Source organism: Schistocerca gregaria, chromosome 4 (genome assembly GCF_023897955.1).
Source record: "Schistocerca gregaria isolate iqSchGreg1 chromosome 4, iqSchGreg1.2, whole genome shotgun sequence".
Taxonomy (NCBI): Eukaryota; Metazoa; Arthropoda; class Insecta; order Orthoptera; family Acrididae; genus Schistocerca; species Schistocerca gregaria.
The window spans coordinates 249,903,341-249,925,430 of record NC_064923.1 but is presented as its reverse complement, the minus strand read 5'-3'; the positions used below and the strand labels follow the sequence as shown (position 1 = coordinate 249,925,430).

The 22,090-nt window shown below is 39.9% G+C and overlaps 1 protein-coding gene across 1 annotated transcript in view; it reads right to left on the bottom strand.

Moving 5' to 3' along the window:
* LOC126268053 (laminin subunit alpha) overlaps nt 1–22,090 on the bottom strand; it is a 380,289-nt gene that overhangs the window by 149,548 nt on the left and 208,651 nt on the right. Inside the window, exons 28-33 of the mRNA XM_049973485.1 lie at nt 21,373–21,601; nt 19,971–20,098; nt 14,047–14,171; nt 13,777–13,950; nt 3,221–3,351; nt 1,063–1,213 (exon numbers count right to left, since the gene is read on the bottom strand). Coding sequence (XP_049829442.1) covers nt 1,063–1,213; nt 3,221–3,351; nt 13,777–13,950; nt 14,047–14,171; nt 19,971–20,098; nt 21,373–21,601 — 938 coding nt within the window. The remainder of the gene's footprint in view (nt 1–1,062; nt 1,214–3,220; nt 3,352–13,776; nt 13,951–14,046; nt 14,172–19,970; nt 20,099–21,372; nt 21,602–22,090) is intronic.

Genomic DNA, 22,090 nt, shown 5'->3' with positions numbered 1-22,090 from the left:
TATTATCAATGAGAAGTGTAACTTGAAGAGGTATGTCACACTTCTGTATGAACAGCAAGTAGTCAAAAACCAAAGGTTGATCACCAACTGGTTGTAAACTGGTGCATATCCTTCAATATTGGTACTGATCTCATTAAATCTAAGATCGATCACTTTTATGATGTTCAAAATAATGTTTCAACATTCTGGAAGAGGTATGTATGCAGCATTAAGTCATGAGTTAAAGTTTCAGAAGCAATTCACTTGTGCAGACAAGAATGCATTCACAAAGCTAGATTTTTTCTTGCTAAAATATTTCCCTGTGAAATGCAAAAGCAGGAGGGACACCCTCACATCCAGTTATTTCTTTTCATCCATTTTGCAGAAATATTATGGTCTGTGTAAACACTTTTGGCCCAGAAATGTACTGCCGCAAACATTGCCAGATAAAAGTGGCCTGCAATGTTGCTGATCATGAGGTTGCAACTCAAGACGCTAGCAACACTGATAGGCATTACTGTTGCCAATATGTAATTTCTACAGGCTCTCTAAACTTATCTTAATGTTCACCATTCTACTTGTCCTTATTAGTTTTGCCAAAGATGTACTTTTACCCAAAAATAAATCATGTGATCTTTCCAATAAAAAGGGCCTAAACAGTAGGTCTGGAGCCTCTTGTACATAAACATGCTTCTGTCAAGTTAAGTGATTATCTTTTCCTCACTAAGTGCTGAAATACGGCCTCAGACAAATTGCTTATACATCTAAGCTTATGAAATTAAAATTCGATTCTTGGAGTATGGGAGATATGACTAACAAAATAAACAGCAAAGTATCCTTAATCAATTATTTAACTATTTTTAAAACTGCATTCCAAAACTGTGAGTATTTATTTTATTGCTAAGATGTGAATACTGGATGATGAGTAGATAAGAAAATATATAAATCTGTACATAGGCTATGGATAAACAAATACTACTGACCAATACACAGCAGGTTTATAAACAGTCTTTAGAGTTTTATTCTGGATCAGTTTACTTTTACATTTTGATATGACTGAAATAAAGGTAACATTCATCTTACAAATGCATCCAGATGCTGAATAGTTCCAGAAACCAGGGGTGCAGCGGTCACAAGTTCTTCCACTGACTCCGGGACTGCAACGGCAGGCACCAGATACATCATCACACTGAGTACTCTCCGATGCTTCTTGACAATCACATGCTCTGCAACCCTTGAACAGACAAATTTAAAATCAATGAGGGGTCCTTAAAATAGCACTATAAAAACAAAACCTAAAGGAGACTATGCAATATTTCACTTTTCAATAAAATTAAACACCAAGACAGGTTTTATCTTTAATGCAGTAGATGCTGTGAGTGGACTCACTAAGAAGTATATTTCAAATTGGATTGTTGATGAACAACTGCCACCTTTAGTTTTAGAGTTGATTACAAGCTGGTGGATTTATCTAACAAATTATCAATAACTTTAAAGTCAAGCAGAGGAGATGATAAGTAAATAGTACTGCAGTATAGGCAACACATTTTGAAAAGAGTTATTGACCAATTACGGTCATGTTTTCTTTCAGTGTTGATTAGAAAGAATAACTGTTATTGAAAAAATAGTGCACATGATGGAAGCATTGCAAAAAGGAATGATGAAATCAGAATACATGTAACAGTATACTGAATAAAAGTGCATGATACACAATGTGGACATGATTGCTGTGAAATAGAGCTGCAGACCTGCAGTTATGTTGAAAACAAAGGAGCAAATAGTGTACATTAAAATTCAATCTTTTTATTGCAAATAGCTTTCAGAAATGCACAGTGCTTTGCGTGATTCTAGTGCTAAGAAGACTGTAGATTACGCTATACTTTCCAAAGAGGAAGCATGTTTTAGAGGCAATAAGTCATCACAAAGAACAATCAAAGTACAAGCTGGCCAAAACAGAAACTGATGAAGAAACAGTGTGGTCTGCAGTAGACTTTTTTTGCCAAAGCTCATCAAATAGCTTTTGCAGAAACTGTGAGAGCAATCAAGAATTCGTCATTGCCTGTGTTATACATTTTGAGAATCCATTTGCAAAAAATAACAAATTCTCATGTGATGGGATTTTTTTATTAGTCTGCAATTAAGGATGCTTGTAACAATTTATCAACACTGTTGGAAAACTCATGAATTTGTTTCTATAGCCAAATGCCACTAACATAGAGCTTTAGAGAAGAGAGATATTTAACCAAAATGAAACTGTAAGTAAAAATTAACATTAACAATATTGGTGATAACTGAGAAAGAATTGCCAAATTTCTATATGTACTGATTATTAATTCTGACTGCTCACAAAAAATTTCTTTCTCATTATGCCTACTTTGATTTCATATAACACATATCCCATAGCAGACAAATGAATTGTAAATTTTCCTTACCATCATGCACTTTACAACATGCTTAAGGATTCCAGCAACAATTAAAACAATTATCTTTATCTTCCACTCAAATATCCAAACAATACCCCTTACCTGATGAAAGAATTTCATTTCTAGTTCAAAGATAAACCAGAAACAAAGTCTGCTAGACACCTATAATTATAACTCTTCTTTACTGTTGCATCCTCCCCACATTCATCAGACAGACTGGTGTTTGTATTATTTCAGTTCCTGTATGACTAGATCTATCTCCATTAACTAACATAATCAACAGACAATCAGTATCAAATTATCTATCATCCTTTATCCAAACAAATTGTACTTCATGAAGATGATTTCAGCAATGATCACTCCATGGAGACCTCCGAACATATTTTTTAAAAAATGCTTTTATGCTGATAGGTTGTAGATTACTCACACTACACTATGTTTCCTCAGATCTGTCTTTGATAAACATCCATCTGTGCCTAAATTCATTGTGCCTGCATTTTGTCTGTGACTTCCTCGGTTCGCCTAAATTCACTATATCCATAAATGGGTTTCTGCATTTTGTCGCATACCTTTGTCAGCTGTTATCAAAAGAGAGAGAGAGAGAGAGAGAGAAAGAAGAAGACAGTTTAATTAGAATTTTCCTGTGCAGAGCATGAGTCTGCCCTTACAATGGTGTACTTCTCACCCATAATTGCTGTTAATAACATGTTCTGCAGAATTTCGTGGGGTGCACTTCAATTAAGTAACAAAAGATAATTTGTAGCTAAACATTATTCTGTGTACTCACAGTAAATAAAATAGACAAGAACATAGCATACCTCACAAGTTGAGAAACCAAAATGATCAGCAGCACAGCTCTCACACTTTTCTCCTATTACATTTTCATGGCATACACATTTCCCAGTATAGCTATCACACTCCTTTGTTCCACATTTATCACAGTCACAACCTGTGGAAAAAATATTCAGTCTTTAAAGGCTCTATAAATTTGTCATTCATGTGACACATGAATATTTCAACATCTACAGCAGACTTCATCTAGTGCTAAAGATATCTCCATTATAGCATGGTGAATGATATTTTTTAAGAATTTGTTCCTGAAGACAATGTATACTGTTATGAAAACCTGAAAATAGTAGTATAACCCCTGTAACCTATTTTATTTGATGGCATTTTCACCATCTTTCATGATTTCTGTTGCTCTTTTGCAGAGGTGCATCTAAATGCAGTGATTACTCATATGCAATATTACTAATATCTTACATGTTTTTATCATAAACATTGTTATAAAATTTAAATTCTATGAGGACAACAATAAATGGAAATGTTTAATTTTTCAGCTGAAGCTAATTGAAATATGGCTCACAGAAACATAATTTTGTGCCATTTTGAGTTCCTACTTCCCACACATCAATCTGCTACAAGGGCATGGCTGCTTTTCCTTACAAATAAACTGTTTATTTCTGTAACTCCAGTATTTCCTTCTCAAGTGGTTGCAGTAGTTTTCATCATCTAAGTTACACCTACTTGAATTTACAGATAAGAATATTTCAGCCATCCTGCCCTATAATGATTGCATCTACATCTACATCTACATGATTACTCTGCAATTCACATTTAAGAGCTTGGCAGAGGGTTCATCGAACCACATTCATACTATCTCTCTACCATCCCATTCCCGAACAGCGCGCTGGAAAAACGAACACCTAAACCTTTCTGGTTGAGTTCTGATTTCTCTTATTTTATTTTGGTGATCATTCCTACCTATGTAGGTTGCGCTCAACAAAATATTTTCACATTCGGAAGTGAAAGTTGGTGGCTGAAATTTCATAAATAGATCTCACCGCGACGAAAAACGTCTTTGATTTAATGACTTCCATCCTAACTCGGATCATATCTGCCAAACTCTCTCCCCTATCACATGAGAATACAAAACGAGCTGCCCTTTTTTGCACCCTTTTGATGTCCTCTGTCAATCCCACCTGGTAAGGATCCCACACCACGCAGAAATGTTCTGACAGAGGATGAACAAGTGTAGTTTAAGCTGTGTCTTTAGTGGACTTGTTGCATCTTCTAAGTGTCCTGCCAATGAATCGCAACCTTTGGCTTGCCTTCCCCACTATATTATCTATGTGGTCTTTCCAACTGAGGTTGCTCGTAATTTTAACACCCAGGTACTTAGTTGAATTAACAGCCTTGAGAATTGTACTATTTATCGAGTAATCGAATTCCAACGGATTTCTTTTGGAACTCATGTGGATCACCTCACACTTTTTGTTATTTAGCGCCAACTGCCACCTGCCACACTATACAGCAATCTTTCCTAAATTGCTTTGCAACTGAAACTGGTCTTCGGATGACCTTACTAGGCGGTAAATTACAGCATCATCTGCTATGAACTTCTCTCTGGTCTGAACTAACATGAGCATTTCCCTTCATTTCACATGTTCCTCATATATTTCTACTGTATTTACGTTTCAGTTATTTCTTCCATACCTGTCTTACTAATATTCCTTTCCTTTTCATCAGTCTCTTTTACCAGTTCCTGAGATATATATACAACCATCGGTTGCGAAAGCTAGTAATTCTGTGTGTGTGTTTGTGTGTTTTGTTCATTGTGCCTGTCTGCCGGCACTTTCCCACTTGGTAAGTCTTGGAATCTTTGTTTTTCCACATGGGAAAAATATATTAAAAACAAAGATTCCAAGACTTACCAAGCGGGAAAGCGCCGGCAGACAGGCACATGAACAAAACACACAAACACACACACAGAATTACGAGCTTTCGCAACTGGCAGTTGCTTCGTCAGGAAAGAGGGAAGGAGAGGGAAAAATGAAAGGATGTGGGTTTTAAGGGAGAGGGTAAGGAGTCATTCCAATCCCGGGAGCGGAAAGACTTCCCTTAGGGGAAAAAAAGGACAGGTGTACACTCGCGCACACACACACACACACACACACACACACACACACACACACACACATATCCATCCGCACATACACAGACACAAGCAGACATATTTAAAGGCAAAGAGTAAGGGCAGAGATGTCAGTCGAGGCGGAAGTACAGAGGCAAAGAAGTTGTTGAAAGACAGGCGAGGTATGAGCGGCGGCAACTTGAAATTAGCGGAGGTTGAGGCCTGGCGGATATCGAGAAGAGAGGATATACTGAAGGGCGAGTTCCCATCTCCGGAGTTCGGATAGGTTGGTGTTGGTGGGAAGTATCCAGATAACTCGGACGGTGTAACACTGTGCCAAGATGTGCTGGCCGTGCATCAAGGCATGTTTAGCCACAGGGTGATCCTCATTACCAACAAACACTGTCTGCCTGTGTCCATTCATGCGAATGGACAGTTTGTTGCTGGTCATTCCCACATAGAAAGCGTCACAGTGCAGGCAGGTCAGTTGGTAAATCACGTGGGTGCTTTCACATGTGGCTCTCCCTTTGATCGTGTACACCTTCCGGGTTACAGGACTGGAGTAGGTGGTGGTGGGAGGGTGCATAGGACAGGTTTTACACCGGGGGCGGTTGCAAGGGTAGGAGCCAGAGGGTAGGGAAGGTGGTTTGGGGATTTCATAGGGATGAACCAAGAGGTTACGAAGGTTAGGTGGACGGCGGAAAGACACTCTTGGTGGAGTGGGGAGGATTTCATGAAGGATGGATCTCATTTCGGGGCAGGATTTTAGGAAGACGTATCCCTGCTGGAGAGCCACATTCAAGGTCTGATCCAGTCCCGGGAAGTATTCTGTCACAAGTGGGGCACTTTTGGGGTTCTTCTGTGAGAGGTTCTGGGTTTGAGGGGATGCGGAAGTGGCTCTGGTTATCTGCTTCTGTACCAGGTTGGGAGGGTACTTGCGGGATGCGAAAGCTGTTTTCAGGTTGTTGGTGTAATGGTCGAGGGATTCAGGACTGGAGCAGATTCGTTTGCCACGAAGGCCTAGGCTGTAGAGAAGGGACCGTTTGATATGGAATGGGTGGCAGCTGTCATAATGGAGGTACTGTTGCTTGTTGGTGGGTTTGATGTGGACGGATGTGTGTAGCTGGCCATTGGACAGATGGAGGTCAACGTCTAGGAAAGTGGCATGGGATTTGGAGTAGGACCAGGTGAATCTGATGGAACCAAAGGAGTTGAGGTTGGAGAGGAAATTCTGGAGTTGTTCTTCACTGTGAGTCCAGATCATGAAGATGTCATCAATAAATCTGTACCAAACTTTGGGTTGGCAGGCTTGGGTAACAAAGAAGGCTTCCTCTAAGTGACCCATAAATAGGTTGGCATACGAGGGGGCCATCCTGGTACCCATGGCTGTTCCCTTTAATTGTTGGTATGTCTGGCCTTCAAAAGTGAAGAAGTTGTGGGTCAGGATGAAGCTGGCTAAGGTGACGAGGAAAGAGGTTTTAGGTAGGGTGGCAGGTGATCGGCGTGAAAGGAAGTGCTCCATTGCAGCGAGGCCCTGGACGTGCGGGATATTCGTGTATAGGGAAGTGGCATCAATGGTTACAAGGATGGTTTCCGGGGGTAACAGACTGGGTACAGATTCCAGGCGTTCGAGAAAGTGGTTGGTGTCTTTGATGAAGGATGGGAGACTGCATGTAATGGGTTGAAGGTGTTGATCTACGTAGGCAGAGATACCCTCTGTGGGGGCTTGGTAACCAGCCAGGATGTTTGGGTTTGTGAATTTTAGGAAGTAGGTAGAAGGTAGGAGTGCGAGGTGTCGGTGGGATGAGGAGTTTGATGGAGTCAGGCGAAAGGTTTTGTAGGGGGCCTAAGGTTCTGAGGATTCCTTGAAGCTCCGCCTGGACATCAGGAATGGGATTACCTCGGCAAACTTTGTATGTAGAGTTGTCTGAAAGCTGACGCAGTCCCTCAGCCACATACTCCCGACGATCAAGTACCACGCTCGTGGAACCCTTGTCAGCCGGAAGAATGATGATGGATCGGTCAGCTTTCAGATCACGGATAGCCTGGGATTCGGCTGTGGTGATGTTGGGAGTAGGATTAAGGTTTTTCAAGAAAGATTGAAAGGCAAGGCTGGAAGTGAGAAATTCCTGGAAGGTTTGGAGAGGGTGATTTTGAGGAAGAGGAGGTGGGTCCCGCTGTGATGGAGGACGGAACTGTTGCAGGCAGGGTTCAATTTGGATAGTGTCTTGGGGAGTTGGATCATTACGAGTGGGATCAGGATTGTTTTTCTTCATGGCGAAGTGATATTTCCAGCAGAGACTACGAGTGTAGGACAGTAAATCCTTGACAAGGGCAGTTTGGTTGAACCTGGGAGTGGGGCTGAAGGTGAGGCCTTTGGATAGGACAGAGGTTTCGGATTGGGAGAGGGGTTTGGAGGAAAGGTTAACTACTGAATTGGGGTGTTGTGGTTCCAGATTGTGTTGACTAGAATTTTGAGGTGTTGGGGGGAGTGGAGCTGGAAGTGGGAGATTGAGTTGATGGGAGAGACTGGGTCTGTGTGCAATGAGAGGAGGTTGAGGTTTGTTAGAAAGGTTGTGGAGGGTGAGTGAGTTGCCTTTCCGGAGGTGGGAAACCAGGAGATTGGATAGTTTTTTGAGGTGGAGGGTGGCATGTTGTTCTAATTTGCGGTTGGCCTGTAGGAGGATGCTATGTACAGCCGGTGTGGATATGGGAGAGGAAAGATTGAGGACTTTGATTTGGGATAGGAGTTGACGGGTGTGTTCATTGGCCGAGTCGATGTATAGGTGAAGGATTAGGCGGGTGAGGGCTATGGATTGTGCTGTTTGGAACTGGTATAAGGACTGATGTAAAGATGGATTGCAGCCAGAGATGGGAACTTTAAGTGTGAGGCCTTTGGGAGTAATGCCAAATGTCAGACAAGCCTGAGTAAATAAAATATGGGAGCGTAATCCGGCTAGGGTGAAGGCATGTTTGCGGAGGGAATGTAAATAAAATTTAATGGGGTCGTTGTAGGGATGTTGTGAGGTTGACATGGTATTGGTAGGTGGAAAGGGTAATATGAGGTTAAAGTGAAAGTAAAGAGAGATTTATATAGGGAGAGATAAAGGTGTGAAAAAAGTCGAAAAAGTGTTGGTTTGAGATGAGCTATGTTGATCATGTGCTGAACTTAGGTTGGTGAACAACAATGGGTGCAAAGGTTGGGTAGTTATGTTGTCTCCAGATCACGTTAAAGGGTGGGGAAATTCAAGAAAATTTCGAAAAAAATTTTTTCGAAAAAAGTTTCGAAAAAATAATTTGCGAAAAAATAAAATTCGAAAAAAATTTTCGAATAAAATCTCGAAGAATATGTGTGTAAATGTATTCAAAGGACTGGTTATGTACTGGCAGGTTATGATAATGAGGCTAACAATTGTTTGATGAAGAAATAATAACGTGTAAACCTGTGGGAAGCTGCTAAAAAATGATCGGTTTGGTGGGAAAAACGGGAATGGAAATAAAACGAAAGTTGTTGGAAAAAAACTGAGATGGTTGTGTAATGGGTGAAAGGAACTGAAGCTGTGAAATAGTATTCACGAGTTTACACGAAATGTTTGTAAACTTGGAACAATGGATTTTATAGCAGCAGTTATGTTGAAATCGTTGAAAATTTTAGGTTATGGTTTGGAAGTAAATTACGTATTATTGAGTATAATTAGGCAGGATAAAATGTATGGTAGATTACAGAAAAATGGAAGATGAATACAAAGTGAAACTTCTTGTACAAACGAAAAGAGAAAGTAAGACGATAGAGAAGATTTCGAAATGCAACAGATACAATAACAAACGTAATTGTTGGGTTCAAATTAATGATGATGTAAATAAAATAGAAAGAAACTTCCACATGGGAAAAATATATTAAAAACAAAGATTCCAAGACTTACCAAGCGGGAAAGCGCCGGCAGACAGGCACATGAACAAAACACACAAACACACACACAGAATTACGAGCTTTCGCAACTGGCAGTTGCTTCGTCAGGAAAGAGGGAAGGAGAGGGAAAAATGAAAGGATGTGGGTTTTAAGGGAGAGGGTAAGGAGTCATTCCAATCCCGGGAGCGGAAAGACTTCCCTTAGGGGAAAAAAAGGACAGGTGCACACACACACACACACACACACACACACACACACACACACACACACACACACATATCCATCCGCACATACACAGACACAAGCAGACATATTTAAAGGCAAAGAGTAAGGGCAGAGATGTCAGTTGAGGCGGAAGTACAGAGGCAAAGAAGTTGTTGAAAGACAGGCGAGGTATGAGCGGCGGCAACTTGAAATTAGCGGAGGTTGAGGCCTGGCGGATATCGAGAAGAGAGGATATACTGAAGGGCGAGTTCCCATCTCCGGAGTTTGGATAGGTTGGTGTTGGTGGGAAGTATCCAGATAACTCGGACGGTGTAACACTGTGCCAAGATGTGCTGGCCGTGCATCAAGGCATGTTTAGCCACAGGGTGATCCTCATTACCAACAAACACTGTCTGCCTGTGTCCATTCATGCGAATGGACAGTTTGTTGCTGGTCATTCCCACATAGAAAGCGTCACAGTGCAGGCAGGTCAGTTGGTAAATCACGTGGGTGCTTCCACATGTGGCTCTCCCTTTGATCGTGTACACCTTCCGGGTTACAGGACTGGAGTAGGTGGTGGTGGGAGGGTGCATAGGACAGGTTTTACACCGGGGGCGGTTGCAAGGGTAGGAGCCAGAGGGTAGGGAAGGTGGTTTGGGGATTTCATAGGGATGAACCAAGAGGTTACGAAGGTTAGGTGGACGGCGGAAAGACACTCTTGGTGGAGTGGGGAGGATTTCATGAAGGATGGATCTCATTTCGGGGCAGGATTTTAGGAAGACGTATCCCTGCTGGAGAGCCACATTCAAGGTCTGATCCAGTCCCGGGAAGTATTCTGTCACAAGTGGGGCACTTTTGGGGTTCTTCTGTGAGAGGTTCTGGGTTTGAGGGGATGAGGAAGTGGCTCTGGTTATCTGCTTCTGTACCAGGTTGGGAGGGTACTTGCGGGATGCGAAAGCTGTTTTCAGGTTGTTGGTGTAATGGTCGAGGGATTCAGGACTGGAGCAGATTCGTTTGCCACGAAGACCTAGGCTGTAGGGAAGGGACCGTTTGATATGGAATGGGTGGCAGCTGTCATAATGGAGGTACTGTTGCTTGTTGGTGGGTTTGATGTGGACGGATGTGTGCAGCTGGCCATTGGGCAGATGGAGGTCAACGTCTAGGAAAGTGGCATGGGATTTGGAGTAGGACCAGGTGAATCTGATGGAACCAAAGGAGTTGAGGTTGGAGAGGAAATTCTGGAGTTGTTCTTCACTGTGAGTCCAGATCATGAAGATGTCATCAATAAATCTGTACCAAACTTTGGGTTGGCAGGCTTGGGTAACAAAGAAGGCTTCCTCTAAGCGACCCATAAATAGGTTGGCATACGAGGGGGCCATCCTGGTACCCATGGCTGTTCCCTTTAATTGTTGGTATGTCTGGCCTTCAAAAGTGAAGAAGTTGTGGGTCAGGATGAAGCTGGCTAAGGTGACGAGGAAAGAGGTTTTAGGTAGGGTGGCAGGTGATCGGCGTGAAAGGAAGTGCTCCATTGCAGCGAGGCCCTGGACGTGCGGGATATTCGTGTATAGGGAAGTGGCATCAATGGTTACAAGGATGGTTTCCGGGGGTAACAGACTGGGTACGGATTCCAGGCGTTCGAGAAAGTGGTTGGTGTCTTTGATGAAGGATGGGAGACTGCATGTAATGGGTTGAAGGTGTTGATCTACGTAGGCAGAGATACCCTCTGTGGGGGCTTGGTAACCAGCCAGGATGTTTGGGTTTGTGAATTTTAGGAAGTAGGTAGAAGGTAGGAGTGCGAGGTGTCGGTGGGATGAGGAGTTTGATGGAGTCAGGCGAAAGGTTTTGTAGGGGGCCTAAGGTTCTGAGGATTCCTTGAAGCTCCGCCTGGACATCAGGAATGGGATTACCTCGGCAAACTTTGTATGTAGAGTTGTCTGAAAGCTGACGCAGTCCCTCAGCCACATACTCCCGACGATCAAGTACCACGCTCGTGGAACCCTTGTCAGCCTTGTCAGTCTTGAAGTTATAGTTGCACTACTCTATATCACTACCAAACTCTAAAAATTTTCTATCATATATTTTAATGTAAAAACTGAGAGTATGTTGAGAGTATGGGTATTTCTTTTCTAATACATCTAACTGCTTGCTCATGTGGTAGTTTCAACAGGCAGGATATAATAGGAAAACATTAGCCCAGAACCTCAGTAATAAACTTTTGTGTACAAAGATGTGTGTGGTGCTGAGGAAGAAAGAATGTATGTCAGTAGAGAACTTTACCATATTTTACAAATGGAGGATAAAATAAATAAAAATGACAGGACTGTTCGTATGGGTGTAAAACAAGGAATTCCCCTCCTTCATCAAAAATAAAATAGTTCATATGTTGCTTGTTGGGAATAACTAACAAATAACAGTGTGTGTATTTTCTGCTTTAGAAGAAGGCATTTTGTTGTGCCAGTTTGGGGATCTTGATCTGTAACTGATTATGTACAATGGCTAATAAAAAATAATTCTGCTAATAAAAGGTACTTTGGTTTTGAGAGAAAGTTATACATGACAAGATGGTTATCTGATGAGATCAGAGATATGATTACTGATTCACAAGTTGAAAGCAAGAGTTAATTGGAAAGCAAGAAAATACATAATCAATGAACAATTTGTAAATGTTACAGGAGAGTATCATTTATTACACCAACAAAGTGAAGATACTGTATCAGGAACAAATACCAGTGGATACATAATTAGCTTCAGAATAAGAAAGTTAAGGAATATGGAATAAGAACATAACTTCATCACTAACAGTAACAAATTTACTTCATTACTTCAACTTGTGAGGGTCTCAGCTGTTGCGCTGGATGGTGTTGTGGTAAATGCACAGTATTTCAATTAAGCTGCTTGTAATCTTCAGGTGAAACTGTGGAGATCTGTAGCAGCTCGCCAGTTTACACCCTCATTTGCTAGAAAATTGCAGGCATCAGGAGGGTGGTGCTATAACATCATTGCAAGGGTACACTGGCATCCAGTACCCTGCCAGAGAAATGAGCCACAGATAACATGTGTACAGTGTAGGAATGGCTGTTCACAATCTACAGAACCCAGTAAATGCATATGGGAAAGCTATTGGTACCCAAAATAGCTACTGTGGCTTTGAACTTCCATCATTGTGATCTTGTTGAATTTGTTTCCCTTTATGGCCAATAATGGCTTAATGCTGGCAAAACTGGTTCCCACACATTGCTAAACTCAAATTCTATGTGTCTTCTTAGCCAGTCATTTGATATTCACATTTCAACTCCTTCTTTATTGATGGAATTGCATTAGGTAGAGACAGACTAGAGGATCTTTGTCTCTTTGAAGTTCTTGCCTTGTCCAATATCTAGACAGCAATCAGCAACAGCAGATTTTTTGGTCTCTACTAGTGTGGTATGATGTCTGTATTCATCTCATCTGTCTTTAAGTGTGCAACATGTCTCATTAATGTACGATTTTCCACAACAGCACAGCATCTTATGCATTTTTGTGTTCTTAGACTGAAGTTGTCTTTAGTAGAAACTAACATCATTTGCACTCATGCCTTCCTCTGTACCACAGTCGCTGAAGAGCTGCTACAGATGACAGCATTTTGTGATGTCCATGTAAAATGCACATCCTTCATCTTCATTGTGAAAACCTGTCTTACAATCATGTATCAGTGGGAAACATTTAAATGGAGAAAGATATACCTTACTTAAGTATGTTGTCTCTCAATTCTTCTCCAATTTTTTGTTTCGTTTTTCTGTTGGGGCAGCTGGTAAGTAGACGCTACTGCTCTAACCATATATTATTTATTTAGTAGTAAGATAAAATCCTAAGTAACTGTTATTCTGGTCACCATTAGTAAATTACATATTGGTTTCATTTCTGAATTCAAAGATAGGAGGATAATATATTCCCGATCATCATTCACTCCCTAAATCATTTTATGTAGATTGGTTGTCTCTTTGTCCTTTTTTGAGAGAGTAAGGTTACATAACATCAGTTCTCAGTCTCTTTCTCAATGCAACAACATTAACGCTGAACAGCAATTAATAGGTAATCAACATCTCAACATCAATTTGCTCATATACACTATACGTGAAGTAATAGCATTAAGTTAGGAAAGAACAGTATAATTAAATACAATCTATAACATTTGAAATAAAATCACAAATTTTGCAACATTTGGGCCATAGCTGACCATGGGCAAATAAAAGCAAAACCACTTGTTAACTAAAAGTTCTGAATGTATCATTTTAGTGGATAGTGAATTTCATCTACAAGGGGACAGACATGTAGAAATGCTGTATCCAGCCAAATAAAACACTCACTTCGACAGTCTTTTAGGTCCACTGCATCCCCAAAAAATCCTGGTGCACATAAGTTACAAGCTTCTCCATAAGTATTGTTGAGGCAACGAAGACATTTCCCTGTAATAGAATCACATGCACCAGGGTCATCTGGGTTGATGTTGCCACTGCATGAACAAGGCTGGCAGATTTCACCTACAGGAAGTAAGAAAAAGAGATTGTGATACATTGTTCATTGGAGTAAACAATAGCAAAGACAATTCCGTGTTATAAAATAAAAGTTCCACTTGCCCCTTTCTTGTGGTCTTCCAAAATAACCAGCAGCACAGTATTCACATCGGGCTCCATAATAACCAGGAATGCAGTCACAACTAATTTCTTCACCATCAGCACTTACTTCACATCCTGTTGCAAAACTGCAACAAAGAAAGAAGTAGAACATATTACTCTGGTATATGATACAATACTTCAAATTTGTGCAGTAGTGAAGCAATTTAGTACACAAGCCCTGTTTCAGAATCATTCAAACCTCTTTTGTCATAACAGCCAATCAAAACAATCAGAGTGGGACCCTTACCTTGCAGGATTAACTGGTTTTCTGAATACTACATACCATTCTTGCGCCCATACAAGATACAAAAGAGAGGGTATTCAAAGAGTTATGCATTTCACACAGTCTGTCTGCTTGTGTCTGTGTATGTGCGGATGGATATGTGTGTGTGTGTGTGTGTGTGTGTGTGTGTGTGTGCGAGTGTACACCTGTCCTTTTTTTTCCCCTAAGGGAAGTCTTTCCGCTCCCGGGATTGGAATGACTCCTTACCCTCTCCCTTAAAACCCACATCCTTTCGTCTTTCCCTCTCCTTCCTGAAGAAGCAACCATCGGTTGCGAAATCTAGTAATTCTGTATGTGTGTTTGTGTGTTTTGTTCATTGTGCCTGTCTGCCGGCACTTTCCCGCTTGGTAAGTCTTGGAATCTTTGTTTTTAATATATTTTTCCCATGTGGAAGTTTCTTTCTATTTTAATTATGAGTTTAATACTATATATCATAAAATTAACTGGTAGCTGCGAGTCTGAGAAATTCTTGAGATGTTATCTGTCAAAGACACCATGCATGCACATTTTAAATCACTGCACACCCTTCAATTTTTCCATGGCTTCCTTTTACTGAATAGTTGAGCTGCATAACAACTCTGAATATGAAGGCTGTACTGAATGGTGATCTTGCACAAATTTGTTACACTAAATTTGTAGGCATGACCAAACCAGACGTTGCTGGACATATATATATCTGGAGAAAATAAAACAAGGACATTTTTAGAACAAAAGGAAATATTTTATTATTTAACTGAATATCCCATATTTAATGTCCCTGTTTCTTTTGTTCACATTGGAGACTTAAACTATGGCTATCGCTTGTTCAATTGACAACTTGTAGTTCGAATCTGCAATCTTCAGAATCAGATGCCACTTAACATAATATCACTTCTTGTAACAACATTAAAAATTATCTCTTTCCTTGCTAACCATCAGCTCGACATGCAAATTTATACGTCAGTGCATCACACACAGTGGGATACACTACTGGCTACAAGCAAAAGGTAAAAGGCCAACAGAGAAGCTTTTATATTTGTAGTGAACTGTGTATGTCACTTACAAGAGTAAAATGGGGAAAACACACACACACACACACACACACAAATATACTGATAAGGAGTCCAAACCCATCCATAACCAACACAGAATAGGCTTACAACTGGTTCACAGTAATCAGCTTAACTGTGATCTTACAAAAACTTATATTGTGCAATTTGCAACAAACAAGAATGACTTGTATGTACCAGAAGTAAAGATCAATGGGTATATACTGGGTGAGGCTCCACGTGTGAAGTATATAAACATCCAGATGGATAACAAACAACAATGGCACCAGCATACAGCTAAATTTAAAAAAACTAATTCTGCAAATTTTGCACTTCAATTAATCTCTGCTTATGTTGACCTGTAGATGGGATTGGTTGGACTGGATGGCTAATCTAATGAGACAATTCAGCTAGGGTCAAAAATTTATTTATTCTGGAAAAATGTGAAATGAGAGTAAGATGTAAAATTAAGAGATAAAACATTTTGCAGAAGATTCTTCACAGGCTTTAGAATCCCTAAATTTATAAGTCAATACTTTCCCTCCCTCACTGCATTAGGGTGTATTATTTCATATTAAGGACAAACTGTTAAATTCACAACCATAACAGCAGAATTGAAGACAATTTGGATGTAAGTATGCATCACAATGTAGGTTTCAGAATGAAATTTTATATTCCATCATAAAAGTCTTTAAGAGGTTGTGAGCATATTATCACACAGAACAACTCAATAACCACATACACTGACAAACTGAAACATTATGACCTATGCATACCATGAGATTTAATTAAGCCTGGTGGCATTGTAGGCACACAACAAAGTAACGAAAGTATATAAGCAGAGAAAAGTAAAATGAGGAACCATTATAGTGATAATCTTGGTCACCAATGGTGAAATCCAGTGACATGTGCGACCTTGACAAAGAGCAGGATATATACAGCCACTGCCTGGTAAAGAGAATCTTGAAAAAAGCAGTGGAACTAGTTGGCTGTTCATGTGCTACTGTTGTGAGAGTCTATGGAAAGACACTGTAGGGCAGTCACAACCTGACTAGGCAACAAGGTGGTGGATGTCCAAGCTCCATCACAGAACATGGAGATTTCCTGCTCTGTAAAGCAGTAAGAGTGCCACTGATGCAGTCTGGTGGGGCAATGTCATGCAAGGAGGGAACATTCATGGCAGCTGTGGACTACATTAGCATCATTGTGGACCACTTGAACCCTTTCATGCCTGATGTATTCCTCAACAGGATAATTTTCCATCACACAAGGCCATAATTGAATAGCATGATAGTGAATTCACATTGATGTCCTAACCACCACATTCACATGATCTGAACCAGATGGAATACATATGGGATTATGTTGGGTGCAAGCTCCACACCCAACAACCACTGGCCCATAATTGACATGCACTGCATGAGCCGTCCATGGACATATAATGTCACATTTCTGCAAACCTACTAAAGACTTGTCAAATACATGTCATACAAAATTGTGTTCTAAAGCTGTGTTCCAAAAGGATGCTATTAAGCATGCAATCAGAATGTTTTGGCTCATCAATGTAGACACAGAACTAGAGTAAAAGAATGACTGATTAACAACTTCTATGATTTATCAACATTTTTGACACAGGAATGTAGATTACAGTATATTCTGTTGTTCTGTAAAACTAGTTTCAACTTTACCACTATATAAGGTGTCCACGAAGGAATGGTCAATATTCAGGGATGCGACAGAAACATTTAAAGCAAAAAACTTCATATGGACTATGTTCTATTCTGAGTGGTTTCACATTTAATTACATTATTACATTAATTACATTATTTTCTGTATTATTCAATATAATGTCAAAATAAGAAAAGATAGTTGCTACTCACCATATAGCAGAGATCCTGACTCACAGACAGGCACAACAAAAAGACTGTCCGAAAGTGATCTTTCTGCCAACAAGGCCTTTGTCGGAAATAGACAACACAACACAACACAACAAACACACACACACACACACACACACACACACACACACACACACACACACACACATACACACACAGAGAGAGAGGCAAACTCAACTCACACACACGTGACCACAGTCTCCAGCTGCTGAGGCCAAACTGTGAGCAGCAGTGCATGGTGGGAAAAGCAACTGTGTGGTGGAGCCAAGGAGGAGGCTGGGGTGGGGCAGGATGGGAATAGCAGGGTAAGGGGTGGAGGACAGTAAAGTGCTGTTTGTGGGAGCATGGGAGCATTTAGGGACAAGGTGGAGAGAGGGTAGCACAGCTAAGAACATTCGGGAGATTAAGCAGAAGGCAGGGAGGGGGGAGGTAACAGAAAATGAGAGAAGTGAAAAGGCTGTGGTTTATTGGTGGAATAGAGGACTATTGGTGCTGGCATGGGAACAGGGAAGGGGCTAGATGGGTGGGAAGGGGGTAGATGGGTAGGACAATGACTAACGAAAGCTGAGGCTAGGAGGAAAATTTCAGGGTGTATACGTGGACATTGAAAAAAAAAATCCCAAATTCCCCGATTAAAAATACACTTCTTCCCTGCCGAAAATACACTTTTTCCAAGATAAGTGACAGTTTACTTTCCCTTGGGACAGTAAAACTTATCAATCTTACGAATGATTAAAGTTTTATACACCAGAGTAAAGCATTCCAGAACTTTAGAAAACATAACACAGAAAAAAGTATAAATTTGAATTCCACTAAACACAGCACATTAGTTTCCGAAGCATTGAAATCGAGGTTGTGATGTGCCATTGTACACCAATCTTAGCTCATATCACGTGATCTCACCAGCAGATGAAAGCAGATATTCAGAGCTTAGGATTCGTGATGTAGTCAGTCAATAGCATCATCACTGTTACATAGTGCGAACACACAAATAGGAAAAGTTAATGGTTTGAAATAATATACATAATGTACATAAAGGATACATATAATATTGGTCAGTTTTTGCATTTGTTACACTTTAAAATACATCACACAAATGTGCCAGTAAAATTTTAAATAATGAATAAATGACTGGTCTTTTGGGCTTGAAATTCTTCTAAGCAGCTGGTCATAAAAGTGTTAAGTTTTAAATGAGAGTCAACCGATCTGTGATTCAAGAAATTCATCCAACATTCTTGCATGTAACATAATTCATCTTGTGTAAAAGGAAATTTACTTTGAAACTAATGCTTCTCAAGCCACCATTTGTAATATTTTCCTGTGACCTGTTAGAAACAGATTCACTGCAGCAGCTGCCAGAGAGCATCAGAAAACAGGCATTACTGTGCATGTGCAATTACAACGCTGCAAGAAGCCCATAGGTTCATATGTATAAATTGACTGCCTCTGCATAAAAGATTAATAAAAGCCAATTTTTTTTAGCAAACTGACAAAAATTATTTCATTGTTCTGCAAGGCACTTAATGCTTGACAGCAAAAAACTGGAAATAAAATAAAATCAGAAAACAAATTAATAACATATTTTAGTTTTCCAGAATTATGTGAATGTATTTTAATTTACTTGATAGCTCCAGGCCACAGAAATCCTTTCTGTTTTCATTTGACATGAAGAGGAAACAGAAAAATCACTACCAGCCACACTTAAACAGCCAGAAGGGGGAGAAGGTACTGCTCATACGTGACTCAACTATGCATGGGTGTGAGCCTTCTGGAAAGTGCTCAAAAGAACCTAACCCAAACAATTGTGACCTCATGCTCATCGGAAGCAGTTTGTTGTTATGAAGTATTGTGAAGTCTTCATCCTAAAGCCTTTGATACATTTTGCTGTTGACAGAAATTAGACTATCAGTTCTTACCCGCCAAAATTACAAAATTTTAACTGAAAACTAAAACACTGATAAATTCCCAGAATTCCAAAAAAATCCCAGGTTTTTCCTGGTTGTCCTGGAGCATATACACCCTGAAAATTACATAGCCATATCACATTCACTTTCAAGTACTATAATACATGCTATATTAAGGAGATTAGAGATTCAGCTGAGTCACAAAATACGACAGGTGGATGATGTGCTTGGCAAATGTGTACTGTTATTTAGACAGCACAGACAACCACTAATTCAAAAACAACAAAGAGGAGCTCATCAGCTGGGACAAATTCCACACCAGACTGAAGAAAACAGTTGGTGACAGTCAGCAGCAAGTCTGCTTAAGCGGAAGAACAATTGAGGAACATAGCCCAATGTCATTTAGGAATGTCTGTTCATTGTGCTTGCTTCAAAGGGTGTGTGTGTCACACTTGGGTTAAGAATAATATTTGTTTCTACATTTTTATCACTGTCTGCATGAGAATATTTAGTTATAATTTGTTTCAGATATTAGATTTTTTACCACCAGCAAGCACATGACATTGTTAACTGTATATTTTAGAAGTTAAACATGTAATTACTTTCAATGTAACATATGACAAGTTGACAATCTTAGGTGCAGTTCATTGCTTTTAGGTTTTGCCTGTCAACATCTCTTTCTTTCCATAAAATGTTCTGTTATGAGTGCTTTTACATTTAAATAAATAACTTATTTCACTCAAGAATGCCCTGTTTGGTAACTGTTACTTACTTGTTTGATGGTATAGGAAGAGGACAGGCACATATCATGCAGTCAACTTGTGTTCCTATGGTTGCATTGCCGTAGTATCCCTCAACACAGCGTTCACAGTGGTCACCTTCAGTATTGTTCTTACAGTCCTGAAAAATGGATTTACAGTATGATGTATAAGGTTCAGTGAGGCCTATGCTAACATCGGTTCTCAAACCTGGACACTAAGGAAATTCGATGAAAAGCAATTTAGCAGATTTGAAAGAAAAATCTTGAGAAAAATTCTTGGGTCAGTGGTTCCTGGAGGAGGAGATATAACAGTGAATTATACAATCTGTAGAATAGTTCTGGTTGTAGGTAAATACTTCAGGAGTAAAGTTGACCACTCACAGAAAAGCAGAAGCATTGAGTGATTGACAGGTATGCACAAAAAAAAAAGAAAACTTGTTCAAACAATGGAAAATCCAGGATGGAATGTAACAATATTGTGAAAAGGGAAGTTGCTACTCACCATATAACGAAGATGCTAGGTCGCAAATAGGCACAATAAAAAGACTGTCACAAAGATAGTTTTCAGCCAGAAGGCCTTTGTCAGAATTAGATGACAAACACATACATACACACTCACGGAAATGCAACTCACACACACATGACTGCAGTCTCAGGCAGCTGAGGCCACACTCAACTTGCTAGTTTTTGAAGTAATCTTTTTTTCACATTGTTGAGTCTGTAGATGACAACACTTCTTCTTTTCGGTGAGCGGTCTCCTTTACTTCTTAGGAATTACAGAATCTGTACGATGAACCAGACATCATCATTTATTAAGATAAAAATGTTGAATGTGCAGGACATGTACTGAGAGCCAAAGGCAGAATGATTAAAGAGATGTTCAAGGCAGTGCCTGGAGGAACCAGGAGGATTTGAACACCAAACGTGTTAGAGCGGACATAAAAAAAATGAAATTAGATTTGTAGGAGCTTGGCACTAGACAGAGAAAAATGAAATTATCTTGTACAGAAAACCAAGGTTCACAAAGCATTATTGAACCAATGATTATGATGATTATGACGACGAAGAAGTGCAGATATATAAACCTGCAACTGCATTATTTTCTAAATATACCGACTAAGCACCCCTACATACATGGTAGTACTTTTATACATGAAGCAAATGGAATATTTTACTTTACCAATAATAAAATGTGCATTTTGTTTTCATTTGTAACTGTAATATCGCAAATTACCTGTGGAACTGCTGCGAAATAAGCCAAGTGAAACAATCATGAGTAGATAAAACAAAGTTACATTGTCACACTCCATGACTAACACAACATCAAACTGCCTCAAACTGTCTCGGATTCACTGTATATCAATATATTAAGTAGAGGCTTTTTTTAAAAAAAAAAAAAAAAAAAAAAACTTACAAAACATATGCCAGTCACTGGATCACAGGTATTAGAATGTCCATGACAGTTACAAGGTACACAGAAACCACCATATGGACCAGTCTGAGCACGATAATATCCAGGAGCACAGTCTTCACAAGAAAGACCCTGGTAGTTTGGTGGACACTGACACTGTTCCACAGCGAGAGCAATGCTGCTGTTAGGATTATAGCCTTCAGTAGCAATATCAAGTGTCACATCAGTTAATCTGCAATCAGAATACAAATTTCATAAGTAAAATATCTACACTATAATTGAAATAATCGATTTTTGAAAATATAATACAATGGGTAAATCAAAAAAAATCTACTCACCAAGCATTGTCAGGGAAAGTTATGGAAATGTGCAAGCTTTCTGAGCCAGTGGCTCCATCTTCTGGCAGAAGGGAAGGGAAGAAGGATCAAGGACAAGGACTGGTGAAGTTTAAGAAATGGTGAGTCTCCCCTGAAGAGAGGTTTTCCCCATTTCCTAACCCTCATCAGTAGTTTTTGTTCACCCCTTTTCCAATCCCTCCAACCCTTCTGCTAGAAGAAGGAGCCAGTGGCTCCAAACGATTGTACTTTTCCATAACTTCTATAAGTGTTTTATCCTGCCACCACTTGATAAGTTTATTTTTTCATCCATCCAGTTATATCATAAATTATAACTGAGCAACAGTAAATCAGTTTTTAGTCATGTTTGGCATTGGAGGTGATGG